This window comes from Adiantum capillus-veneris, chromosome 10 (assembly GCF_014529385.1).
Source record: "Adiantum capillus-veneris isolate H3 chromosome 10, ASM1452938v2, whole genome shotgun sequence".
In the NCBI taxonomy this organism is placed as follows: Eukaryota; Viridiplantae; Streptophyta; class Polypodiopsida; order Polypodiales; family Pteridaceae; genus Adiantum; species Adiantum capillus-veneris.
In genome coordinates this window covers 148315101-148337036 of record NC_140940.1, presented here as the reverse complement: position 1 = coordinate 148337036, position 21936 = coordinate 148315101, and the positions used below count along the sequence as shown (strand labels likewise).

Below are 21936 nucleotides of genomic sequence, written 5' to 3'. Positions count from 1 at the left end.
CGGGAGGTGTTTCTGGCAAGGAGGCGTCAGAAGATGAAGAGTTTGTTGTCTCTCGGAGCTTTGAGACATCATGAGCTGGCGTCTCATCAATATTAAAATCAGCATATTCTTCTTGTAACCATCCTTGTGGAAGCTCGTCAAAGAGGAGTTCATCAGACACAGAAGAGAGCTTACCCTTGTCGGAGAGTCAGACACATAAGAGGTTCAGAGTTGGGGAAACTCTTGTAAAGGAGATTTCTTACCTTGTTTGTGGTCTTTGATAGGCTCACCAAGACCATAGGCCTTGACAGTAGGAGCATTTGAGTTATCAGCTGCCATTACCTCAGCACTTGTCTCTGAGCTAGGCAGCATATTGGTCCCGATTACTGTAAGGGTAGTGGGGGATGGGGTTTCCTCAGGTAAAGACTGGATAGAAACCACATAACAAGGCATAGACTTTGTAACTTCCAACCACTCAAGTATGTCCTCCTATGGTCCGTCAGGAGGGGTAGGCTGGTCGAGGTCGGGGTAGGACTCTACTAACTACGAACTATGATGCACTACTGGATCCATCTCTCCTTGAAGTCGAATTGGTTTCATTTGGGAGCCAGGAGTATGTATCCACATTGCATCATATCCCCAATCATGTAGTGCTTTAGTGTGCCGCAGCCATGGTCTACCAATGAGCAAAGGAAAGCTGTCCTAAACCTAGGGAACCACGATAAAATCCAGGCCATAGGTGAAGTCCTACACTTGCAGAGGCACTTTGTCTACTATGCCCAAGGGGTAGACAATCCTTTGGTTTGCCAAAGTCACTATGAATGGGACGGCCTAGTCGGCTGGACACCCACTACCAGCACGGTGATGAATTTAGGCATCAAGTTGATGCCAAATCCAACATCCACGATTAACCCAAGAATTGGCATCCTAGAATAGACACAGTGAGATGAGGACTCTTGTAATCCGTGAGTGGAGGGATCATGTAGGACTCAGAGGGTTGCACTGGATGTGCCCACCACTGGTTTGCGCACCGGGGTACAGAGATCGAATGACTGTAAGGGTGTCCATTTGAAGATTTGCATCCAGCGGAAGCATGTAGTAAAGTGACACTTGTTGAAAGGTGTTCTTCAAGATTGTCTCCGATGTAGGCTTTTCTCCTTTGGTTAGGGCTTTCTCTGGTACCTTGATCTGCTGCAAGTCAGCCACTGCTTCCAAGAAGGCCCCATCAATATCAAATAGCATGGGGATGGGTCCCCGTCCACCTTTGGCACCAGCGGGTGGCTTGTCAGTTACTGCAGGTTAGACTAGGTGGTGGAAGTGGGGATGGAAGAGTTGAACCTTCTTGAAGGCTGAGGCAGAGGGCTGCTCATTGTGCCCGAGTGAGGACACCAGTGGGCTCCTCCACTTGCTGCAGCTTTTTCTGAGGGGTGCTCACCGCTATCAGGTTGATCATTGTAAACGTGAACTTTTGTTGGTTCAGACTCGGGCTCGAAGACGTGGGTGCTCGTTGCTTGGGGCAATCCTTACTATAGTGATCCTTAGCCTCAAGGCAATGACGGCAAGGAGGAGACCCTTCGTGTAAGGGACATTTGCTTTGGTAATGCCCATATTCCCCCGTATCTATAGCACAAAATGGGCCGATTGGACGGGCGAGTCGGGAGGGGAGGTGGTCTGTGCTCCTGTTGCATGGAGGTGGAGGCTGAGGTGTAGAAGCTCTGAGGAGCGGAGGGAGCATTAGCATGATAAAAGCTTTGAGATGGAAAATTGCTTTGCATACCTGCATGTGAGGGGTTGTCAGCAAAGGTGGCATGTAGTTTGGATGACCATAGGGGGAACCATAATGGATGTAGGTGCCAATGCCAGGTGAATAGGTGTCGAGCCTTGTTGAAGCATAGGGGCGAGGCTTTGTTGTAATTGTGGCAATCTCTTCAGATAGTAGCAATCTTTGTCATCATGTCCAAGTTTTTCACAGAAGTCGTAGTAAGCTCGAAGGGGGCATTCCTGCGAAGGATGCCCGGGAGAGCGACATGAGCTACACCAAACTGCAACCTTAGACTTCTGCTGAGCCTTGAGCTCTGGTAGCCCCCGCTTGATCTGGCCCAAAGACTCTTGATGTAGAGGCTTCTCTTGTCGAAGTGAGAAGGATCTCTCCTCTGGAAGGGCTCGTTGTAACTTCAACACTTCTAGTTCCCTGTGTAGAGAATTCAAGGGGTTAGATGGACTTTCCAAGAGTACTGAGGCAGTCTCTACCTGAGGAGAGTTGTTGAATAGCTTCCTTGCCCCTTCTATTCTAGTAGCAGCAGCGACAAACTCCTCCAGGGTGGTCTCAGGTCGGAGACTCTCTCGGAGTTTTTGTTGAGTAGTCTTGGGAAGAGCCTTCTCCACCCACTTCTTGACTTTGAATTCTCTTGGTTGCTGGCAACCAAAAACTCTTTTCCTGTCATGAGTTTTACAAAAATCTCATTTGGCTGGAGCACTAGGTTTGCCAACTCATCCAAAACCTTTTCTTGGAAGTTACTTGATCTGAAAGCTTCACAGAGTTTCTGCCTTAGTGTTGCCCAAGTAGTGAAGTGGTTCTCAGCAAATTGACTATACCATTTATCTGCTAAGCCATCCAAGGTTGACGGGAAGAGCAGAGGTAGGCGTCTTCTCTATTGAGGCCATGACCGCTGCAGAGGGACACAAATCTCCTAGCATGGTCGTGTGCATCCTCTGTGGAGAGTCCTTTGAAAGTCGGAAATTTGATGTTCACCTTAGCTAGAAGCTTGTCAGCTCCTCCATGGCCACCTGCTCTAGAGCTTGTTGCTCAAGAACTTGCTCTTAACACAGTGGGTGAGAATTGTATTGGGGAAAGTGACCTGGAAGGAGAACTGGTTGAGAGAGTGGAGCCATCTTTTGGTACCACCTAAATGATTGGGTGTAAATCATCTGAACATAGAATTACAATGCCTCCAAAACCTCTATTGCTCAAGGCCGACCACACCTTTTTCTTGCAAATAGACTCACATCTTTAAGCACGTATTTCAGGTAGTGTCCCATTACAGGGTGGTTGGTGCATTTGTGTTGAAAATAATATCTTTCCTTTTAAATGTATCCTCAAATTCATGGGTAAGCTTTGATTTAATCCTTGTTGTGCATCCCCTCTGGCTAGTTATGAGTTTCCATCATCTAGTTCACCATCCATCTATCCATGAGTCATGGTCATCTCCCACTTGCAGCCCACGAGTTACTAAACCCTCAAGAATATTGCACCCTTACCCCCTTGAGTAAAGGTATGTTGTCATCAATGATGCAAGCCTACAAGACTCCAATCACTTCTCGTAAGAGGGATCTTGGATTTGGATTTCTTCAATTAATGCAGCAAATTGTTGTAGGTTTGTTTATCGTCTTGAGTATACTCTCTCTCTTGTTGTACTGCTTTACTCTCCCCACCTCCCCCCCGCCCCCCTGGGGCATCCTAGAGTATCTTTCATTTATTACAATGCATGACTCAGTCTTCAGATATTGATGTCCACGCAGGAGGCCACTCCAACAGCCAGGGAGGAATCCTCCCCGACATGATGGGCAGCAGCGCGGTCAACAAGCTGAGGGCTAGCATTGGGCTATGAGACAGAGTCACATAGCCTAGACATTTGAGTTTACACACAGGCCCGTATGCTGGAGTTTTTGACAGCAACATAAACTAGGAGAGAGACCTTAGATGGGAGTTGATCAATAGCCTGGGACTTTGGTTCATATGGAGGGATGTATATAATCCTTATCTTTGAGAGGCGGCCCGATCCTACTACAGTGACAGGTCCAGACCCTGGTGCTTGACTGCACCCTAGAATGGCTGGTATGATGCATCAGCCTACGCAAGGAGGTAGACTTGGGCACCTAGACACATAGCCAAGCAAGGAAACTCGTCATATGCCTTTTGTGTAAGTCCCACTACTTGGCAAAAATTTACTAGCTTTTCTTGGGACAGGACTTGGCAGATGTTACAGGAAAGACAACCCCCCCTACAGATCACATCCCCAGAGGCATGGATGGATTATTGGGGAGAGCTGAATTTACTAGATTTTCTTTGAACAGGACAGCAAGAGGACTTGGCTAATGTTACAGGAAAGACAATTTCGCATACAGCACATCTCCAAAGGCATGAATGGATTATTGGGAAGAGCTTTACAATGTGCTAGGATAACCAGCCATGCTGCCCCCAAAGGATACTAGACCAACAGAATGGTCTTTTTTCACTTGGAGGATGGTTGGAGAGGCAATCTATATGTTACAGAATGAAAGAGCACAAGATGAGGATGGTCTCGTAGCAAAGCACTTTGTAAATGCTTGTGATAACTGTTTAACAAAGCAGTATGGGAGGGCTTTCCCATGAGCTGGCCAGATGATACCATAATCCCACCCTTCACACACTAGCCATCATGATCGGAGACACACTAGCCAAGATCTATGGATCTATTCTGGAAAATGAGCTAACTGCATGGTCTGCAGGTCTTGGGGTCACAAGGACATGCTAGTTTCAATTGTGGATACACCACTTTGGATCGCATCCTCACACTAGGAGCGATCATAGAGGAGGGCCGAGCTCATAGTAAAAAGATTTACTTTTACTTTATGGATTTTCGCAAGGTTTTTGACACGATATCCCGAGCATGCATCATGCAGAGATTCCAGGACATAAGTGTACCAAAGCACATGTTATGGGGAATATTCACTTTACTATTGGGGTAAAGCAAGGATACCCACTTTCTCTGACTTTTTGTGAATTGTATATTGATGAGATTTCTGACTATATTGACACTACATGGGATAGAGGGGCACAGTTGTCGGGTACATGGATACCTCTAAAGCCTCCTAGCGATCCGTGTGACTTGCAACCTAGCATTACTAAGATTAACATAGCCATTCATGCGCTCTCGTGTGCTTGTGCTTGTGCACACATGCATGCAAGCATGTGTGCGGGGATCATAAACACTATTATCAGAAGTAAGGAAATTAATTTGTTGTGCATGTTTAGTAGGCTTTCCTTTCTTCATTCCAAAGAGCAGCACATAAAGAGAATATTCTCTATGCAGAGTTCTAATCATGTGGCAAAAGATTGGGGGTAGGATCCAATCTAGCTGAAAAGAAAGAATGCTATTTACTACAAGAGGATACCATTTTTTGACTATAGAAGCTTCATGCGCTGACAAAATTGTAAAATCTGCAACAGGTTGAAAGTCAGTGGAATCGATGTGGAGAAGTGCAAGTATATGGACTCGAAGAAGCTTCCATTGTGGCTAGTCTTCAAAAATGCTGATAATACAGTACAACACCCAATCTATACAATGTTCAAAGCTGGCGATGATCTTCGGCAAGACATGCTTACTCTTCAGCTGATGAAAATCATGGAAAAGGTTTGCCAATGACATATCTCTTCGTCTTAGTGTTATACTCTTCTTCATGCAATTAAGCATTATTTTCTGCAGTAGAGCAATCATTGTTAAATCCAGGCTGCATTGCAGATTTGGTCAAAGGCTTCCTTGGATTTGCGAATGAATGTGTATGGATGTGTATCAACAGGCTTATCCGACGGGTTTTTAGAGATCGTCCAAAATGCCGAGACAATGTCAAAGATTGCATCAGTACGATCTATCTAACATTGCTTTGTTCTCATTTTCAGAAGTATATTTGCATTGACATTCGTTGTCAATTTTATCACAAATTTATTCATGCCATTTTGTATCGGAATTCAACTGCAATCTATATGCCAGCTGAAAGTTGAAGATAAAATTTATGATGATAAGATTGAGCCATTAGCATTTGAACATAGGTGGTGAGACTTACCTTGCATGAGGAATGTGTGTACAAGCCTTACTGTTAGCAGGGCAGCGCTCGGATGCTAAGGTTTGATGTGCTTGCTTCTCCCTTGGCTGAATTACTTGATCCACAAGCTGAGGTGGCTACCTATGATAAACAGGGGGGCTGCTTGTGGGGGGCGAGAGAAAGAAGAAGAGAAAGATTGCTCTTGTGTGGGCAATCTGATCCAGACATCAGTTTCAAGACTTGCATCATGGTTTATGTTCCTCACCAGCCAACAGGAGAAATTATATAATGTCGTTGGGGTTACTATGGAGGAAGAGGTACAGGAAGAAGCAGGTGCAGAGCAAAAGGGAGCTGGATGTAACTTTTTCTGGGTGCAACTTCACAGAAGCCTCCAAGGTGAGAAAGGCTTCTTCTTTCTGAAGGCGATTGCTCGGAAATGGTGGCCTACTCTTGAGATTCAGGAGGGGTCTCCAAAGACTTGGTTGGAGTTCAAACAAGTGTTTGTTTCTTAGTGATTGACACAAGCTTTTCAGGCAGACATTTTGTCTGCTTGGAATCATTTATGGTTTGAGGAGGATGACACTTTGTAAAAATATGACCAAAAGTTTGGGATGCGTATCTACAAGTGGCTTCTTTTCAGTTAGTCACTTTGGATGAGCAGACATGGTCTCTTTTGGTTTCCTCATCAGTTGAAGAGGTGCATACAAGGGATGATGGCACATGCTTGGGATGGATATGCTTTGCTCAGTGGAAGGTTGATTTTTGAGACAACGATGACTAGGAGAAGCCTCAAACCAAGGATCAGCAAAAGACTAAGGATCAAAACCAGGAAAAAGATCTTCAATAAGAGGACTTTTGGGCAGCTAAGTCTATTGAACAGAAGCTCAGGGGGTTTAACCAAGGGAAGTTCTTTACATGTGGGGAGGTGGGAAACCAAGAAAAACAAGACCTTCAAGAAGAGGAATTTTGGGCAGCTTCAAGTCTACTGAGCAGAAGCTCGGGGGGTTTAAGCAAGGAAGTGCTTTACATGTTGGGAGGTGGGACACAAATCTTCTCAATATCCTACCAAGGAGAAAGACAAGGCTGAGACTTCCAGAGCTAGAGGGGAGAGGAAGGAAAGGAAACCAAAGAACAATACTGGACTTGTATCAGACATGCATGATGATGAGTCTTCAGGGCTTTGTAGAGCATGGGGAAAGGTTAGAGACCAAGAGACTCTTTTCTTCTTTGGCAATGGAGCCAAGGACAATTTCATCTCAGCAAAGGTTGTAGCACACCTTGAAGTGAAGCCTGAAAAAATTTGATTACCCGCCCACTCAAACACGCAAAACTGTAACTGAAAGACTTGAATGGAACTGAAAAGATCACACTTACACTTTGTAAAGGACACAGGAGAGGGGTAGTTCCCCTCCAAAGTGTATTGGCCCTCAAGTCGAGTGCCCCTCACGGTATTTTTTTATTGATTCAAATTCATAATTTACAACTATTTGTGGCTCCATAATATGCCCAGGGAATCATACCCACACAACCATGTCTGATCACACCGTTAAATCCAATACAACAATCTAGTGCTGGTATGTATATCTAGTGCGTAAACCCTAGTAGGTTATGTCTTTACATTGTTTATCACTGATACATCCATTCAATAATGGTCTATATCAGCCTCTTCTTATTAACAAAGACCAAATATTATAGCCAAAAGTTCTTAATTCGAGAAGAGATAGCATCTTCCTTCAATTACATCCAAAGAAATAGTCCGTCCTCTTTGCATGAGAGTAATTGACTTTCTTTCGTAGGTCCACCGTCCGGAACAACAAAATTCTTGTAAAACCATGGCATACATCAGAGTGAGGGAGCTTCATGATGTGGAAGTCGATTGTGCCAGGGTGATCCTAAAGCATGAAGTGGGCCACTAAGAGGATACACTTGCACCATGGCACCTATATCTAATTTGGCTTGAAGAGAATCACCAAGTTAGACATAAGTAATGCCAAGGGTTGCTGTAAAATCCTTTGATAAGGAAAGACTAGATTGACGAATTCCCGATGCTTGCGATTTGGACTGCGCGTGACTCGCTGCTGCCCCCGCTTCCCTCCCTGCGCCGCTCTGCATTCCCCTGCTCACGCCATCGCTTCCCCCTTCCACCCGCCAGCGCACGCTGCCCAGCCCTGCCTGCCCGCTGCCTACACTCGGCCCCAGCGCGCAGCAACTCCGCCCCGCCTGCCTTGTCGCAGTGCAACAGCGCGCCCGCCCGCTCGCCACAGCCTCAGCCTGCGCCACCCCAGCTTCGCATTCCCACTGCTTCCGCTTCGATACCCCCTCCCTCTCCCCCCGGGTCTAGTTCAGCTGAAATCGTCATCAATTTCGGCGTGCTTGTCTAGTAGAGGGCCTTATCTTGTCACTGCCATTTCGCCCCTTTCCACGACAGCAGACACATATGGAGGCTCATGCTCCGCCCCAGAGGGACTCCTCAGAAGCCCCCTCGCCCGACCCTGCAGAGCCCACCATCCGACTTGCTCTTTCACCGACAGAGCAAGCGAGCCTCGCAGCAGAGGTGGAGCGCCTCCAGGCGACCTCTGTCATCTGCAAGATTATCGGCACCCGACCTAGCAGAGGAGAGTTGCGTGACCTTCTCTAGGCCCGCCTTCTCGCAGAGGTGGGCAAGATTTTGGACGTACAGATACTCGGACAATGTTACTATCAGATCGAGTTTGAGACCTCCGAGATGGCGTCCAAGGTCATCGCCATGAGTCCATTGACCATCCTAGCAGCACGAGCCCACTCTCGACAGTGGAGACATGGTTTCGACCCTGCTTCGGATGCTCTAGTAGAGGAGGCAGACATCCCCATCTCCGTCTGCTTTCCGAGTTTGCGGAGGGAGTACTTACCACTTTTGTCCAGGATCGGCTCAGCCATTGGGACTGTCCTGGAGGCACCTCGCACGGCAACCTCAGTAGCTGCCAAGGTGGCTGGCATTCCCTCAGTTCGCGTTTTGGTCAAAGACACTCTCACGCTCCCGAAGGTTATTCTTCTGTCTCGGGTGAGTGGAGGTTGGTTTAGACAGTGTGTGGAGTATTCGGGCCTCCCGAACCAGTGCTTCGTTTGTCGACAGATCCGCCATCTAGTGAAGGCCTGTCCACGGAGGAGGCCTCAATCTGCACCACAGCCTCAGCCCCAACCTGCAAGGGCTGGCCAGCAGACACAGACATAGACACAACGCACACATGCAGAGCCACCCTCTGAGCCTGGGGCTCCAGCGGAGGAGGGATAGCAGCAGGTCCGTGGTCGACGACGACAGGGACCACAACGACAGCCTGGCACTCAGAGTGGTCCTCAGGCGCCTACTCAGCAGTAGTAGGTTCCCACGGGGAACCGTTTTGGTCCTCTTGAGCAGGATGAGGTCCCTGCTCCAACCCCCACCTCAGCTTCACCCTCGACATCCCCTCCCCCTCCAGAGTTTTCCCCCTTTTCCTCATCCTTCCCCCCGCCCCCTGCTCCCACCGCCTCTTCCTCCCGCCCCTCTTCCTCTACCGCTCCCCTCCCCACCCCTCTTCTCCACCGCCCCCCCCTTGCTCCCTCTCCCCCCTCTCCTGCTTCAGTTCCACAGTCGTCCCAGGGGGCAGGGCCTTCTCCGGCTGCTCGGAGATCTCTTGGCAACGCGTTTGCCACGAGTCGCTTGGCGAGAGAGGGACAGCCTTTCTTGCGGCCCCCTCTACAGGTGTAGACGTTTCCCCTTGCAGATATCCCTCGAGGTCTGACGAGCATTGACATCCGGCGCCGATGGGATTTCTTCGACTACGAATTCACTCGTTTTCTCGGCGACCCCTCAGCAGACCATGAGGCAGCCTGCTTCAGGACTCAGCAGTTGGCTTCTCCTTTCCCCTCTGCGGCAGGGACTAGACAGACTGGACTCTCGACTCAGTGTTGGGATGGTTGCACACACAGGTCCTAGAGTTCTCTCACCACATGGGAGAACTAGGAGTTACAGACATGCTTCAGACTCTGTGGCCATTGGCCAAGTTTGCGGTGACACCTCGAGATTCAGCAGGATATAGACACATTGTGGTTTACTTCTTTGCCGATACACAATGCTTGCCATGCTATGTATACATTCATAGGACTCCTGGACAGAGGAGGTTGCTCTACGTACGGCTCACTCTGCTTGGGCTTGGGCCAGACACTCGTTGCAATCACGCCTATCTAGCGGACGTTCGGATCCGGATTACTCCCCATCCAAGCCAGCCTCGAAGATAGCCCGTCTAGCTGTTGCGGTAGCATCTGTTCTCTCTCGCTCCCGATGAGGATCGTCTCATGGAACGTGCAGGGACTAGGTGGGCCCCAGTTTCAGCGTCAGCGAGGTCGAGTGCGTCAGAAGCTTCAGCGCTGCCTTGTGGGAGGAGAGATTGATCTCCTTATGCTTCAGGAGCACCATCTATGTGAGAGCCGTATTAGACGTTGTGGTCAGCTCTTGCGTAGACGATATGACACATTTTGGTCAGCTTCTTATGGACCTGGAGGCATCCAGGGTGGGGTATGTATGACTATTGCGGACTCTTTGCAGCAGGCCATTGTGGGCAGAGGGATTATTGTGCCAGGCAGGGCTCAGTGGATTACTATGCAGGTTCAGGGTTGCCTAGTGGGCTTCCTGAACATCTATGCGCCCAATGTGGGGAGTGCTCGAGCAGAGTTTTGGTCACAGATAGTTGAGTCTCAGCCGCAGGCAGAACACTGGTGCATAGGAGGAGACTTCAACATGTTGGAGGACCCTTCTGACAAGATTGGTGGTAGCCACGCTACTGTGCACGGAGTTGGGCTGGTAGCTTGGGAGAGGGTTTGTTTGACTCTGAGGGTCTCGGATGTTTGGCAGCACTCTGGTTTTGTGAGGCTCCCAGACAGCCTTGCCTTCTCTCGTTCGGACCGCAGAGTGGGAGGAGTGAATCTATCGCGGATAGATCGCTTCTACACTAGTGAACATTTCAGTGACTTGGGAGGGACATTGGGCAATCTGGCAAGGACTTCCTTCTCGGACCATGCACTAGTGATCCTCACAGTGGCAGACAGACAGAGGAGTGGGAGCACGATGTTTCGCATCCCAGAGAGGGTCATGTTGGACTCAGCACTCAGAGAGGGGGTAGAGGCTATCTGGACAGAGAGCTTGGACATACAGGATTCTCTTGCTGACAGAGTGGCCTCATGCCTAGCTCAGATTAGCCGTTTTTTTCTCCAGGAGTCTGGCTCGCCGGGCTGCAGCGAGAGAGGAGGAGGAGCGTCTCAGAAGGGGCATTGCTTCGCTACAGAGGATGCAAGAGCAGCATCCACACAATCCTTGGTTGGAGGAGCAGCTACAGCAAGCTCATCAGGAGCTTGTTAGCACAGAGGAGAGGCAACATGAGTTTGCTTTCCACTCACAGGCAGCTCAATGGACCTAGGTGGGCGACAGTGAGACGGGTGCTTTCTTTGAGGCAGTGGGACCTCGGCATTCGCATGCCAAGTCATTCAGTTGAGGAGGCCCGACAGGTCAATTGCTTCTTAGCCCGAGAATATGCGTGCAGTTGCTACTGACTTTTACCGTGAACTACTGTCTGCAGAGCCCCAATCAGAGTGTCAGGATGCATGCAGGGAGCAGGTTTGGGCACAGATGCCTTGTCTTGGGACTGAGGAGATGCGTCAGAGGCTTGAGCTACCACTTCAGCTTGAGGAGCTACACACGGCTCTTAGGGCGCTCCCCCGTGGTAGCTGTCCAGGTGAGGATGGGCTGACTCTCAGTTTTTCCTTGGAGTACTGGGACCTGCTTGGCCCATATCTCTGTAGCGCTTTTCAGTACATTTTGCATACAGGACTGATGCCTGACAGCATGAGTGAGGGCCTGATCTACCTCATTCCCAAGGAGGGTGGCTCCTTGGATGAGATTCGACAGTGGCGCCCCATCACCATCCTCAACTCAACCTACAAAATTCTTGCCAAGGCTCTGAGTTTGAGGATCCAGCCCCTGCTAAAAAGCCTTATACATGGGACTCAGACAGGTTTTGTCAAGGAACGCAGTATTTTTGACAACATCTTTACTTTTTCGTAGGCTTCTGCCCTAGCACGTCTTTGTGGTGAGGACCTAGTGATTCTTCTTCTCGATTTTGAGAAGGCATACGACAGAGTTGACTGGGACTTTCTAGAGGGCACTCTATGCAGGACATGCTTCTCAGATGCTTGGATCAAAAGGGTGTCAGCTTTGTACAGACAGGCTCACAGTCAGGTGCTTTTGGCGAGAGATGGAGGTGATCGGTTCATGCTTACACGATCGGTCAGACAGGGCTGTCCTCTTGCCCCCTTCCTCTTTCTGTTCTATGCGGAGGTGATGAGCAGGTTTTTGGTGTCACAGCAGGTTGGTCTACGGGGCTTAGCACTCCCTATTCGGGGAGATGAGCTTCTGGATGCTGAGTTTGCCGACGACTCAGCCTTGTACTTAGATGGCCAGGAGGCCAACCTTCACAGGTGTGAGCAGGCTCTGGAGACCTTCTGTTGTGCATCGGGCGCACTGATCAACTGGAGAAAGAGAGTGGCTTTCTCGGTTGGTAGTGCTCATGTACCCGATTGGATGCCAGGAGAGGGTTTTAGGTGGATCCCCCCTGGGACTGTAGTTCGGTACTTGGGCTGTCAGGTTGGCTCCCCTCCTCCTGTCTATCAAGAGGAAGTTGTTACACTGGAGCTCAGCACGACTTTCTTTGGTTGGCAGAGTAGTAGTGGCCAACCAGGTGTTGTTGGCGACTATGTGGTACATCACTTCTTGCTGGATCTTCTCGAGTTCTTGTATCAGCCAGGTAGAGAGGCTGTTCAGGAACTTCCTTTGGTCAGGACGTGACACTGAGATAGCCTGGGCCAAAGTGGCTTGGCGGGTCATTACTCTTCCTTGTTCACAGGGAGGGCTTGGGATCATTGACCCAGCACAGCAGGGCAGAGCCCTTCTTGGAAAGTTCATAGTCAGAGGACTTCTTCCAGGTGAGGAGCCTTGGAAGGAGTTCTTGCTACAGTGGCTTTGTGCTAGGGTGCCTCAGGTAGGAGGCCCTTGACAACCTTCGACCAGATGGATCTTCACAGTGATGCGCAGGAGACTGGAGGACCGTTTCACTGTGAGTCTGCTTCTATCTTGGGAGCTCTTGCGGGGCGAGGCCTGGAGCAGACCTACTTGCACGGAGAAGCGCCTACGGCAGCCCCTTGTTTGGAACCCCATGGTTAGCACTCAGAGAGGCCACTTGGTTGGTAGTCGGCCTCATGTTTCCTGGGGTCCCATGGCAACGGGTCGAGCGCGCTCTTTAGGTGACTGGTTAGAGTTCACAGGCTTGTTAGAGGAGGTGCAGGGTTTCCAGCTACAGGGCATGAGAGGGGTGCAGAGCATGTGCCAGGACATCTCAGAGGAAGTTCCAGCTGAGTGGCTCCAGCCTCTCGAGCCACTAGCACCCAGGTGGATGGGAGCCTTCACACGACTAGAGGTTCTCATCTTTGTCAGGGCTTGCTCAGAGATTGTTCCCTCCCTTTTCTTCGAGCTTCAGGGTGGGGGACGCCTACAACGAGTTGCAGTAGAGGCCTCGCAGGTGGCAGAGTGCTGCTTTCAGAGCATCCGAGTAGTGGGCATCTGTGGGAGGACCTGTGTCATAGATCCTGACCCAGCAGCTCTTGAGACTGGACACTGGAGGCTGTGGGCTTGGGAGTGTTGTCCACTGGCACGAGTACAGTGGGATCCTGGTGAGTGGCTCTGGAGGGACCCCTTCTCTTCGGCAGACTACCCAGGAGTCCCTTTCTTTCAGTACACTGTTCGACTGGGACGTCATATACTAGCAACACAGAGAGAGGCCAGTCCCGCTGCAGCACCTCATTGGCAGGAGGAGGGTCTCACAGCTGAGTTCTTGGCAGCCTTATGGGAGAGGTTGTGGGACTGCAGAGTCCAGACAGCCGAGGCGAGTCACCTTGTTTCAGTGGCTAGTCGCACACAGAGCTACAACAGTTGGGAGCTGGCTAGTGCAGAGTGGTCTCTTGGCCGCATGTGCAGCCTGTGACCATCTTGTGGAGAGTCAGCGTCACTGTCTTTGGGACTAATCCTCGGCCCAGCAGGTGTGGCTACAAGTTCTTTGGCTGATGCTTGCTCTCTCCACGGCTCGACAGTACACTTGGGGAGTAGCGGCTTGGTCCACCCTCACGGGCCCGACACTTCAGTTTGAGCTATCTTCCACCAGCAGGATGATAGTGATACAGGAGGGGCGACCTACACTCCAACCTGCTCTACAAAGCTTACTCCACAGGAGTGGTGCAGTGTGAGAGAGGACTGTTGGGAGCTCATCAGTGGCCTGACACTCTGGTTCATCTGGCGGGGCCGTTGCTTCCGCATCTTTGAGGCTCGCCGCGTGCCACTAGAAGAGATTGCTCGCGATTTTTGGCTAGAGTTGATCCATACTCTGAGAGGACAGCTTGAGGGACTACAGGGCAGCTCCGACCGCATGCGGGAGCGCAGAGAGGCTTTCTGGCGTCCTGGGCCTTTTTACACCATGGTCGAGGGAGTACTCCGATTGCATCACCGACCACCTGTGTGGCTTTTCCCTCCCCCCATTTCTTGATTTAGCCCCATTGTAGATATGCTGGTTTTTTTTTCATTGGGAGAGTCTCCCATCATGGTTGTTGTAGCCCTCTCTTGAAGAGGTGGTTGTAGCCCTATGGGCAGTTTCAGTAACTATTAGAAGGATCTTTTTCATGGAAAAAAAAAATTCCTTTGATAAGAAAATTCTATGAAGCTCGGGGATCAAAGAATATCAAGCCTTGTTCTCCTTTTACTTGTTCTGAAGATCTACAAAGTTCTCTAGATTCATCATTGGACAAAGTACCAATCACATCAACATCAAATTTTATGAAGCTCGAGGATCAAAGAATATCAAGCCTTGTTCTCCTTTTACTTGTTCTCAAGATCTACAAAGTTCTCTAGATTATCATTGGACAAAGTACCAATCACATCAACATCAAATTCAATCGATGGTTTAGGATGTTTGCTAGGTTGGGGATAAGAAGACAAGTTAGATTGCCGTAACGAGGGTCTTGCAAGAATAATCTGCAGTTTGAAAAACATTGTCGCACTCATTGTTCTTCTTGAGAAATTCTTGTTGCATCGCATTAAGATTGAGAGTTTGAAAGGTGTGTCGATTTGGGCAAATAGGTGTAGAGGATGGATCATAAGATGCAAAAGTAGTGTGTATTGGAAGAAGAGGAGCGTTCTTAGAAGGTGTATTATTGGTGCAAGTAAGTTTTGTAGCAATCATCTTGTAGCCAATTGTAGCATGATCCATAAGCTCTTACATGGTAGAAACTTTCATGATAAGACAATACTACTGTAATGGAGAAGAGAGTCCATAGTAGTACTTCTCACATTGAGCCGCCTAAGTACAATCCTTAAACATGGAAGTAGGAAGTCAAGCATCTCAAAGTTTCTCTTGGGTTTTTATATGGTCATCATCAATTTATTTCAAGCAGATCAAAATTTTAACTCAAAGATATACTTCGCCTTTGTTTTTTGAGTTGATTTGCGAGCTTGCTGCTCTGCTATCCGTACGCCCCCCCCCCCCCCCCCCCCCCCCCCCCCCCCTCCTCCTCCTCTCTCTGTCTCGCAAGCGCTGCCCTCTACCCTCGTGTAGCTCTCCCACCCTCACCTCCTCCTACGCGCAGTCCTCAGCCCGCCCCCTACTTGTTGCACCTGCCCGCTACTCCTCCCGCTGCCCTTGTCCACTGCTCCACCCGCTACCCTTGTCCGCTGCTCCACCCGCTGCCCCTGCAGTTGCCTTTGCCGCTGCCCCGCTACCCGCTGCCCAATCCCGCCCGGCTGCCCACCCGTCCCCTGCCGCCGCTGCTCATCCCGCCCGCCTACCTGCCCACTGCCCTGTCTGCCTACATTCACCTATAGTCCATCGCCCTTTCTCTCCTGCCTGTCGAGCCTCGCTGGCACCCTCGACATGCTCGGTCGAGCAGGATTTCCCTTGTTCGTCGACGCTCCTCCACTTCTTCTTCACAGAAGGAGACACAGATGGAGGCTCAAGCTCCGCCACAGAGGGACTCCAATGAAGCCCCCTCGCTCGACCCCGCTAAGCCTACCATTCGAGTTTCTCTCTCATTGACAGAGCAAGAGAGCCTAGCCGCAGAGGTGGATCGCCTGCAGGCGACTTCCGTCATCTGCAAGATTCTCGGCGCCAGACCCAGCAAAGGAGAGCTGCGTGATCTTCTCCAGGCCCGCCTTCTCGCAAAGGTGGGCAAGATGTTGGACGTTCAATTCCTCGGATGCGGTTACTATCAGATAGAGTTTGAGACCTCCGAGATGGCGTCCAAGATCATCGCGATGAGCCCCTTGACCATTCGAGCAATTCGAGCCCACTTTCGACAGTGGAGACATGGTTTTGACCCAGCTTCAGATGTTCTGGTAGAGGAGGCAGACCTTCCCATCTCCGTCTGCTTCCTTGGTTTGAGGAGGGAGTATCTAACACTTTTATCCAGGATAGGCTAAGCAATTGGGACTGTCGTGGAGACACCTCGCTCGACAGCCTCAGTAGTTGCCAAGGCAGCCGGCATTCCCTCAGTACGTGTTCTAGTCAGGGACACCCACACTCTCCCAAAGGTCATCCTACTTCCTAGGGTGAGTGGGGGTTGGTTCCGACAGAGCATGGAGTATTCGGGCCTCTCGAATCAGTGTTTCATATGTCGACAGATGGGCCATCTTGGGAAGGCCTGTCCATGGAGGAGACCCCGACCTACACCACAAGCCCAGCCCCAGCCCTCAAGGGCTGGCCAGCAGCAGCTGGCAGAGCCACCTCTGAGCCTGGGGTTCAAGCGGAGGAGCGCTGGCAGTAGGTTCGTGGCCGACGTCGGCAAGGGCCACCGCGCCGGCCTGGCACTCAGAGTGGTCCTCAGACTCCTGCCCAACAGCAGTGGGTTCCCACGGAGAACCGATTCGAACCTCTTCAGCATGACGAGGTCCTTGCTCCAGCCTCACCTTCGACAGTCCCCTCTCCTCCCCCGAGTTCTCCCCCTCTTCCGCCCTTCCCCCTCCTTTTCCCTCTGCCTCTCCATCTCTCCCTTCTACCTTTGTCGATCCCCCTCGCCCCCCCTCTCCCCCTTCTCCCCCCCTGCTCCCTCGCCTCCCCTCTCTGCGACACCTCACCAGACCTTGAGGCAACCTGCTTTAGAGTTCATGTGTTGTTTCTTGCAGCTAGGGGGATAGAGGCCTTGGACTCAGCGGTTGGCTTCTCGTTCCTCGCCTCCCCTCTCTGCGACACCTCACCAGACCTTGAGGCAACCTGCTTCAGAGTTCATGTGTTGTTCCTTGCAGCTAGGGGGATAGATGCCTTGGACTCATCGGTTGGCTTCTCGTTTCCCCTATGCGGCAGGGACCAGGTTGAGTGGACCTTAGACTCAGTGTTGGAGTGGCTGCAGACACGGGCCCTAGAGTTCTCTCATCACATGGGAGACGTAGGGGTTACATACTTGCTTCAGACTCTTTGGCCTTTGGCCAAGTTTGTTGTGACACCTCTAGACGCAGCAGGATGTAGACACATTGTGGTTCACTTTTTTGCTGACACGCAGTACCCGCCATGCTATGTACACATACATGAGGACTCTTGGACAGAGGAGGTTGCTTTACGCACGGCTCAGTCTACTTGGGCTTGGGCTAGGCATTCTTTGCAGTCACGCCTATCTCGAGGACGCTCGGATGCGGATTACTCCCCGTCCAAGCCAGCCTCGAAGATAGCACGGTTAGCTACTGCGGCAGCATCAGTTCTCTCTCGCTCCCCATGAGGATCGTCTCATGGAATGTACAAGGATTAGGTGGGTCCCAATTTCAGCATCAGAGGGGCCGTCTGCGTCAGGAGCTTCAGCGGTGCCTTGTGGGAGGAGAGATTGACCTTCTTATGCTACAGGAGCTTATCTATGTAAGAGTCGCATTAGACGTTGTCGTCAGCTTTTGCGTGGACGATATGAGACTTTTTGGTCAGCTGCATTTGGACCTGGAGGCATCCAGGGCGGGGTATGTATGACTATTGCGGATTCTTTGCAGCAGGCCATTGTGGGCAGAGAGATTATTGTGTCAGGCAGGGCTCAGTGGATCAGTATGCAAGTTAAGGGTTGTCTCGTGGGCTTGTTGAACATCTATGCACCCAATGTGGCGAGTGTACGTGCAGAGTTTTGGTCTCAGATTGTTCTCTCTGCCGTAGGCAGAGCAATGGTGCATAGGGGGTGACTTCAACATGCTGGAGGAACCCTCTGACAGGATTGGTGGTAGCCATACTATTGTGCATGGAGTTCAGATGGCAGCTTGGGAGAGGTTTTGTGTGACTGCGGGTTTCAGATGTGTGGCAGCATTTCAGCTTTGTGAGGCCCCCAGACAGCCTGGCCTTCTCTCGTTCGAACCGCAGACAGGGAGGCGTGAATCTATCTCGGATAGATCGCTTCTACACTAGTGACCACTTCTGTGACTTGGGTGGGCAGTTGGCATTCTGGCAGGGACTTCCTTTTCGGACCATGCTCCAGTGATCCTTACAGTGACTGATAGGCAAAGGAGGGGGAGCACAATTCTTTGTATCCTAGAGAGGGTCTTGCTGGACTCGGCGCTTAGATAGCGAGTGGAGGCTCTTTGGACAGAGAGCTTAGACATGCAGGATTCTCCTATTGACAGAGTGGCCTCAAGAGTTGCTCAGCTTATCGACTCTTTCTTCAGGAGTCTTTGGCTCGCCTGGCTGCAGCGAGAGAGGAGAAGCAGCGTCTTCGATGGGGTGTTGCTTCCTTGCAGAGGATGCAAGAGCAGCATCCAAACAATCCTTGGCTGGAGGAGCAGTTACACCAGGCTCGCCAGGAGCTCGTCAACATAGAGGAGAGGCGCCATGAGTTTGCTTTCCATCGACAGGCATCTCAGTGGACCCAGGTGGGTGACAGATTGACATGCGCTTTCTTTGAGGCAGTGGGACCTCAGCATACGCATGCCAAGGTCAGTCAGTTGAGGAGGCCCGACGGGTGAGCTGCTTTAGAGCCAGAGGAGATGCGTGCAGTTGCTACTAGAGCGTCAGGATGCATGCTGAGAGCAGGTGTGGGCACAGATGCCTTGTCTTGTGACTGAGGAGATGCGTTAGAGGCTTGAGCTGCCTCTTCAGCTAGAGGAGCTACTTAGCGCACTCCCCCGTGGTAGCTGTCTAGGTTAGGATGGCTTGACTCCCAGCCTTTTCTTGGAGTATTGGGACTTGCTTGGCTCAGATCTCTGTAGTGCTTTTCAGTACATCCTACGCACAGGAGAGATGTCTGACAGCATGAGTGAGGGCGTGATTTACCTCATTCCCAAGGAGGGTGGCTCCTTGGATGAGATTCGACAACGGACCCCATCACCATCCTCAACTCATCCTACAAAATTCTTGCCAAGGCTTTGAGTTTGAGGATTCAGCCACTCCTAGAGAGCATTATACATGGGACTCGGACAGGTTTTGTCAAGGAGCATAGAATCCTTGACAACATCTTTACTTTTTGGGAGGCTTCTGCCCTCGCGCGGCTTTTTGGTGAGGTTTTGGTGATTCTTCTTGAAAGGAACGAGGAGATAGGATATCCCGGCCACACGGACCGCCTACAGATACGCGTCGGACGAACCACCCGACCATAGCCACCATCCAGTAGCTCCCCCGTGCTGGGGCCAGCGTCCGAGGACGTAGGCGTGTACCTGTAAGACCGAGCGTCCCATACCACCCGGCCCCACCTCCTCGAGGTGACCTTGCGCACTCCTAGCCTCACGGGCTAACCACTGGCACTCTGCCAGTGGGGGTCGATAACTGTAAATGAAGCCTTGGCCTCCCTTTTATAATAATGGCCGGCCACATTGGCCGGGTTCACAGTACATCCGCCCGGACACTGGACTCCATCCCGACGGCATCTGGGCTAGATCCCCTCTCCTGTGAGCGGGACATAACATACTTCCCCCCTGAAGAACCATTGATGTCCTCATCAATGAAGTGGGGATACTGAGCCTTCAAAGCTCTAACAGGTTCCCAAGTAGCAAACCTTTCAGATTGACCCTTCCATTTAATTAAGTACTCATCATAAGCCTTTTGACGTGAATGACGGGTACGATGATCTAAAACCGCTTTTGGTTCTCGAGGAATATACTCAGTTTGCATATCTTGCCATACATTTTCCTCGATATGCACCACAATGTCGGCTTCGCCCAATTTCACTTTAAGGCGGCTGACATGAAACACTGGATGTACACTAACATCCGAAGGAAGAGCCAGTTTGTAGGCAACTTGGCCAATTTTCTTTGCGATGAAGAACGGACCACAATATCTAGTTGAAAGCTTATAATGCTTTCCTGTTCGCATAGTCCTGGGATCCTTGGGTATCTTCAGATAAACCCATTGTCCCACATCTAGAGTCCTTGGAGATCTCTTTTAATTAGCATAAGTAGTGGCTCGATCACGAGCCGTTCTTATACTATCCTTAGCCAATTCGAGCATTTCTTGCATGTCATACAGAAAATCACGAGCTTGGCATTCCTTGACTTTCTCTAAGCCAATAGCAATCGGGGATTTAGGCTCGAATCCATACATCAGCAGGAATGGGCTCAATCCAGTAGCAGAATGCTTGCTACTATTATAGGCAAACTCTAACTGTGGAAGATACCTTTCCCAATCAGATTGCCTATGAGAGACATAGGCTCTCAACATGTCCTCTAATGTTTGATTCATCCTCTTAGTTTGTCCGTCGGATTCAGGATGGTCAGAAGACGACATACTCAACTTCGTCTGAAGATTGGCAAACACAGCTCGCCAAAATCAGCCAGTGAACTTAGTATCACGATCACTGACAATATCTTCTGGGAGACCATACAGCTTATAAAGCTGATCGACAGATAAAACCGCCAACTCATGGCTTTTTCCTGTCGACTTCGTTGGTTTAAACTTCGCCATTTTTGTGAGTCTATCGACCACAACCCAAATAGCGTCATTGCCCCGACTAGTATTTGGCAAACCAACGATGAAGTCCATGGAAATACTTTGCCACTTGGCATCTGGAATTTCCAATGGGTGTAGCAGGCCAGCTTTCCTAAGGCACTCTGCCTTATTGACTTGACATTGAGCCCATCTCTTCACATAGCTCTCTATGTAAGAGCGCATTCTTGGCCAATAGAAATATCGCTTGACCAAAGCCAGAGTTCTCTGGATGCGTGGGTGCCCAGCGCTAGGAACATCGTGGCATTCGCGCAAAATCTAGGCCTAGAGCAACGTCAGCCTACTTGTACGGAGGAGTGCTTGAGACGGCCCTTGTTTGGAACCCCATGGTTAGCACTCAGAGAGGCCACTTGGTTGGTAGTCAGCCTCATGTTTCCTGGGGTCCCATGGCAGAGGGTCCAACACGCTCTTTAGGTGACTGGTTACAATTTTCAGGCTTGTCAAAGGAGCTTCAGGGCATTCAGCTACAGGGCATGAGAGGGGTGCAGATCATGTGTCAGGACATCGCAGAGGCAGTACCTGCCGAGTGGCTCACATCTCTCGAGTTAGCAGCGCCCAGATGGATGGGAGCCTTCACGCAACTGGAGGTTCTTATCTCAGTTCGAGCTTGCTCAGAGACTATACCCTCCCTGTTTTTCGAGCTACAGGGTGAGGGACGTTTACACAGAGTTGCAGTAGAGGCTCCACAGTTGGCAGAGTGCTGTTTTTAGAGGATCCGATTGGTGGGCATCTATGGGAGGACTTCTGTCATAGATCTCGACCCAGCAGCTCTTGAGACTGGCCACTGGAGACTGTGGGTTTGGAAGAGCTGTCCACTGGCACGAGTACAATGGGATCCTGGAGAGTGGCTTTGGAGGGACCCTTTCTCCTTAGTAGACCATCCAGGTATGGGATCCTAGAGAGTGGCTTTGGAGGGACCTTTTCTCCTCAGTAGACCATCCAGGTATGGGATCCTGGAGAGTGGCTTTGGAGGGACCCTTTCTCCTCAGTAGACCATCCAGGTGTCCCTTTCTTTCAGTACACTGTTCGACTAGGACGTCACATACTGGCAGCCCAGAGGGAGGCTCGTCCTGCTGCAACACCTCATTGGTAGGAGGAGGGTCTCACAGATGGGTTCTTTGCAGCTTTTTGGGAGAGGTTTGGGACTCTAGAC

At 50.5% G+C, this 21936-nt stretch overlaps 1 protein-coding gene across 5 annotated transcripts in view; it reads left to right on the top strand.

Moving 5' to 3' along the window:
• The window catches only part of LOC147449836 (uncharacterized), an 88404-nt gene that overhangs the window by 50765 nt on the left and 15703 nt on the right, over window positions 1–21936 (top strand). For 4 of the 5 annotated variants that reach the window (XM_086522195.1, XM_086522194.1, XM_086522196.1 and 1 more), the window contains 2 exons: window positions 5189–5372; window positions 5481–5600. In XM_086522195.1, the coding sequence (XP_086378321.1) occupies window positions 5189–5372; window positions 5481–5600 (304 nt within the window). Of the gene's footprint in view, window positions 1–3498; window positions 4704–5188; window positions 5373–5480; window positions 5601–21936 lie in introns of all 5 variants that reach the window. The other variant, XM_086522197.1, reaches the window with a different exon arrangement.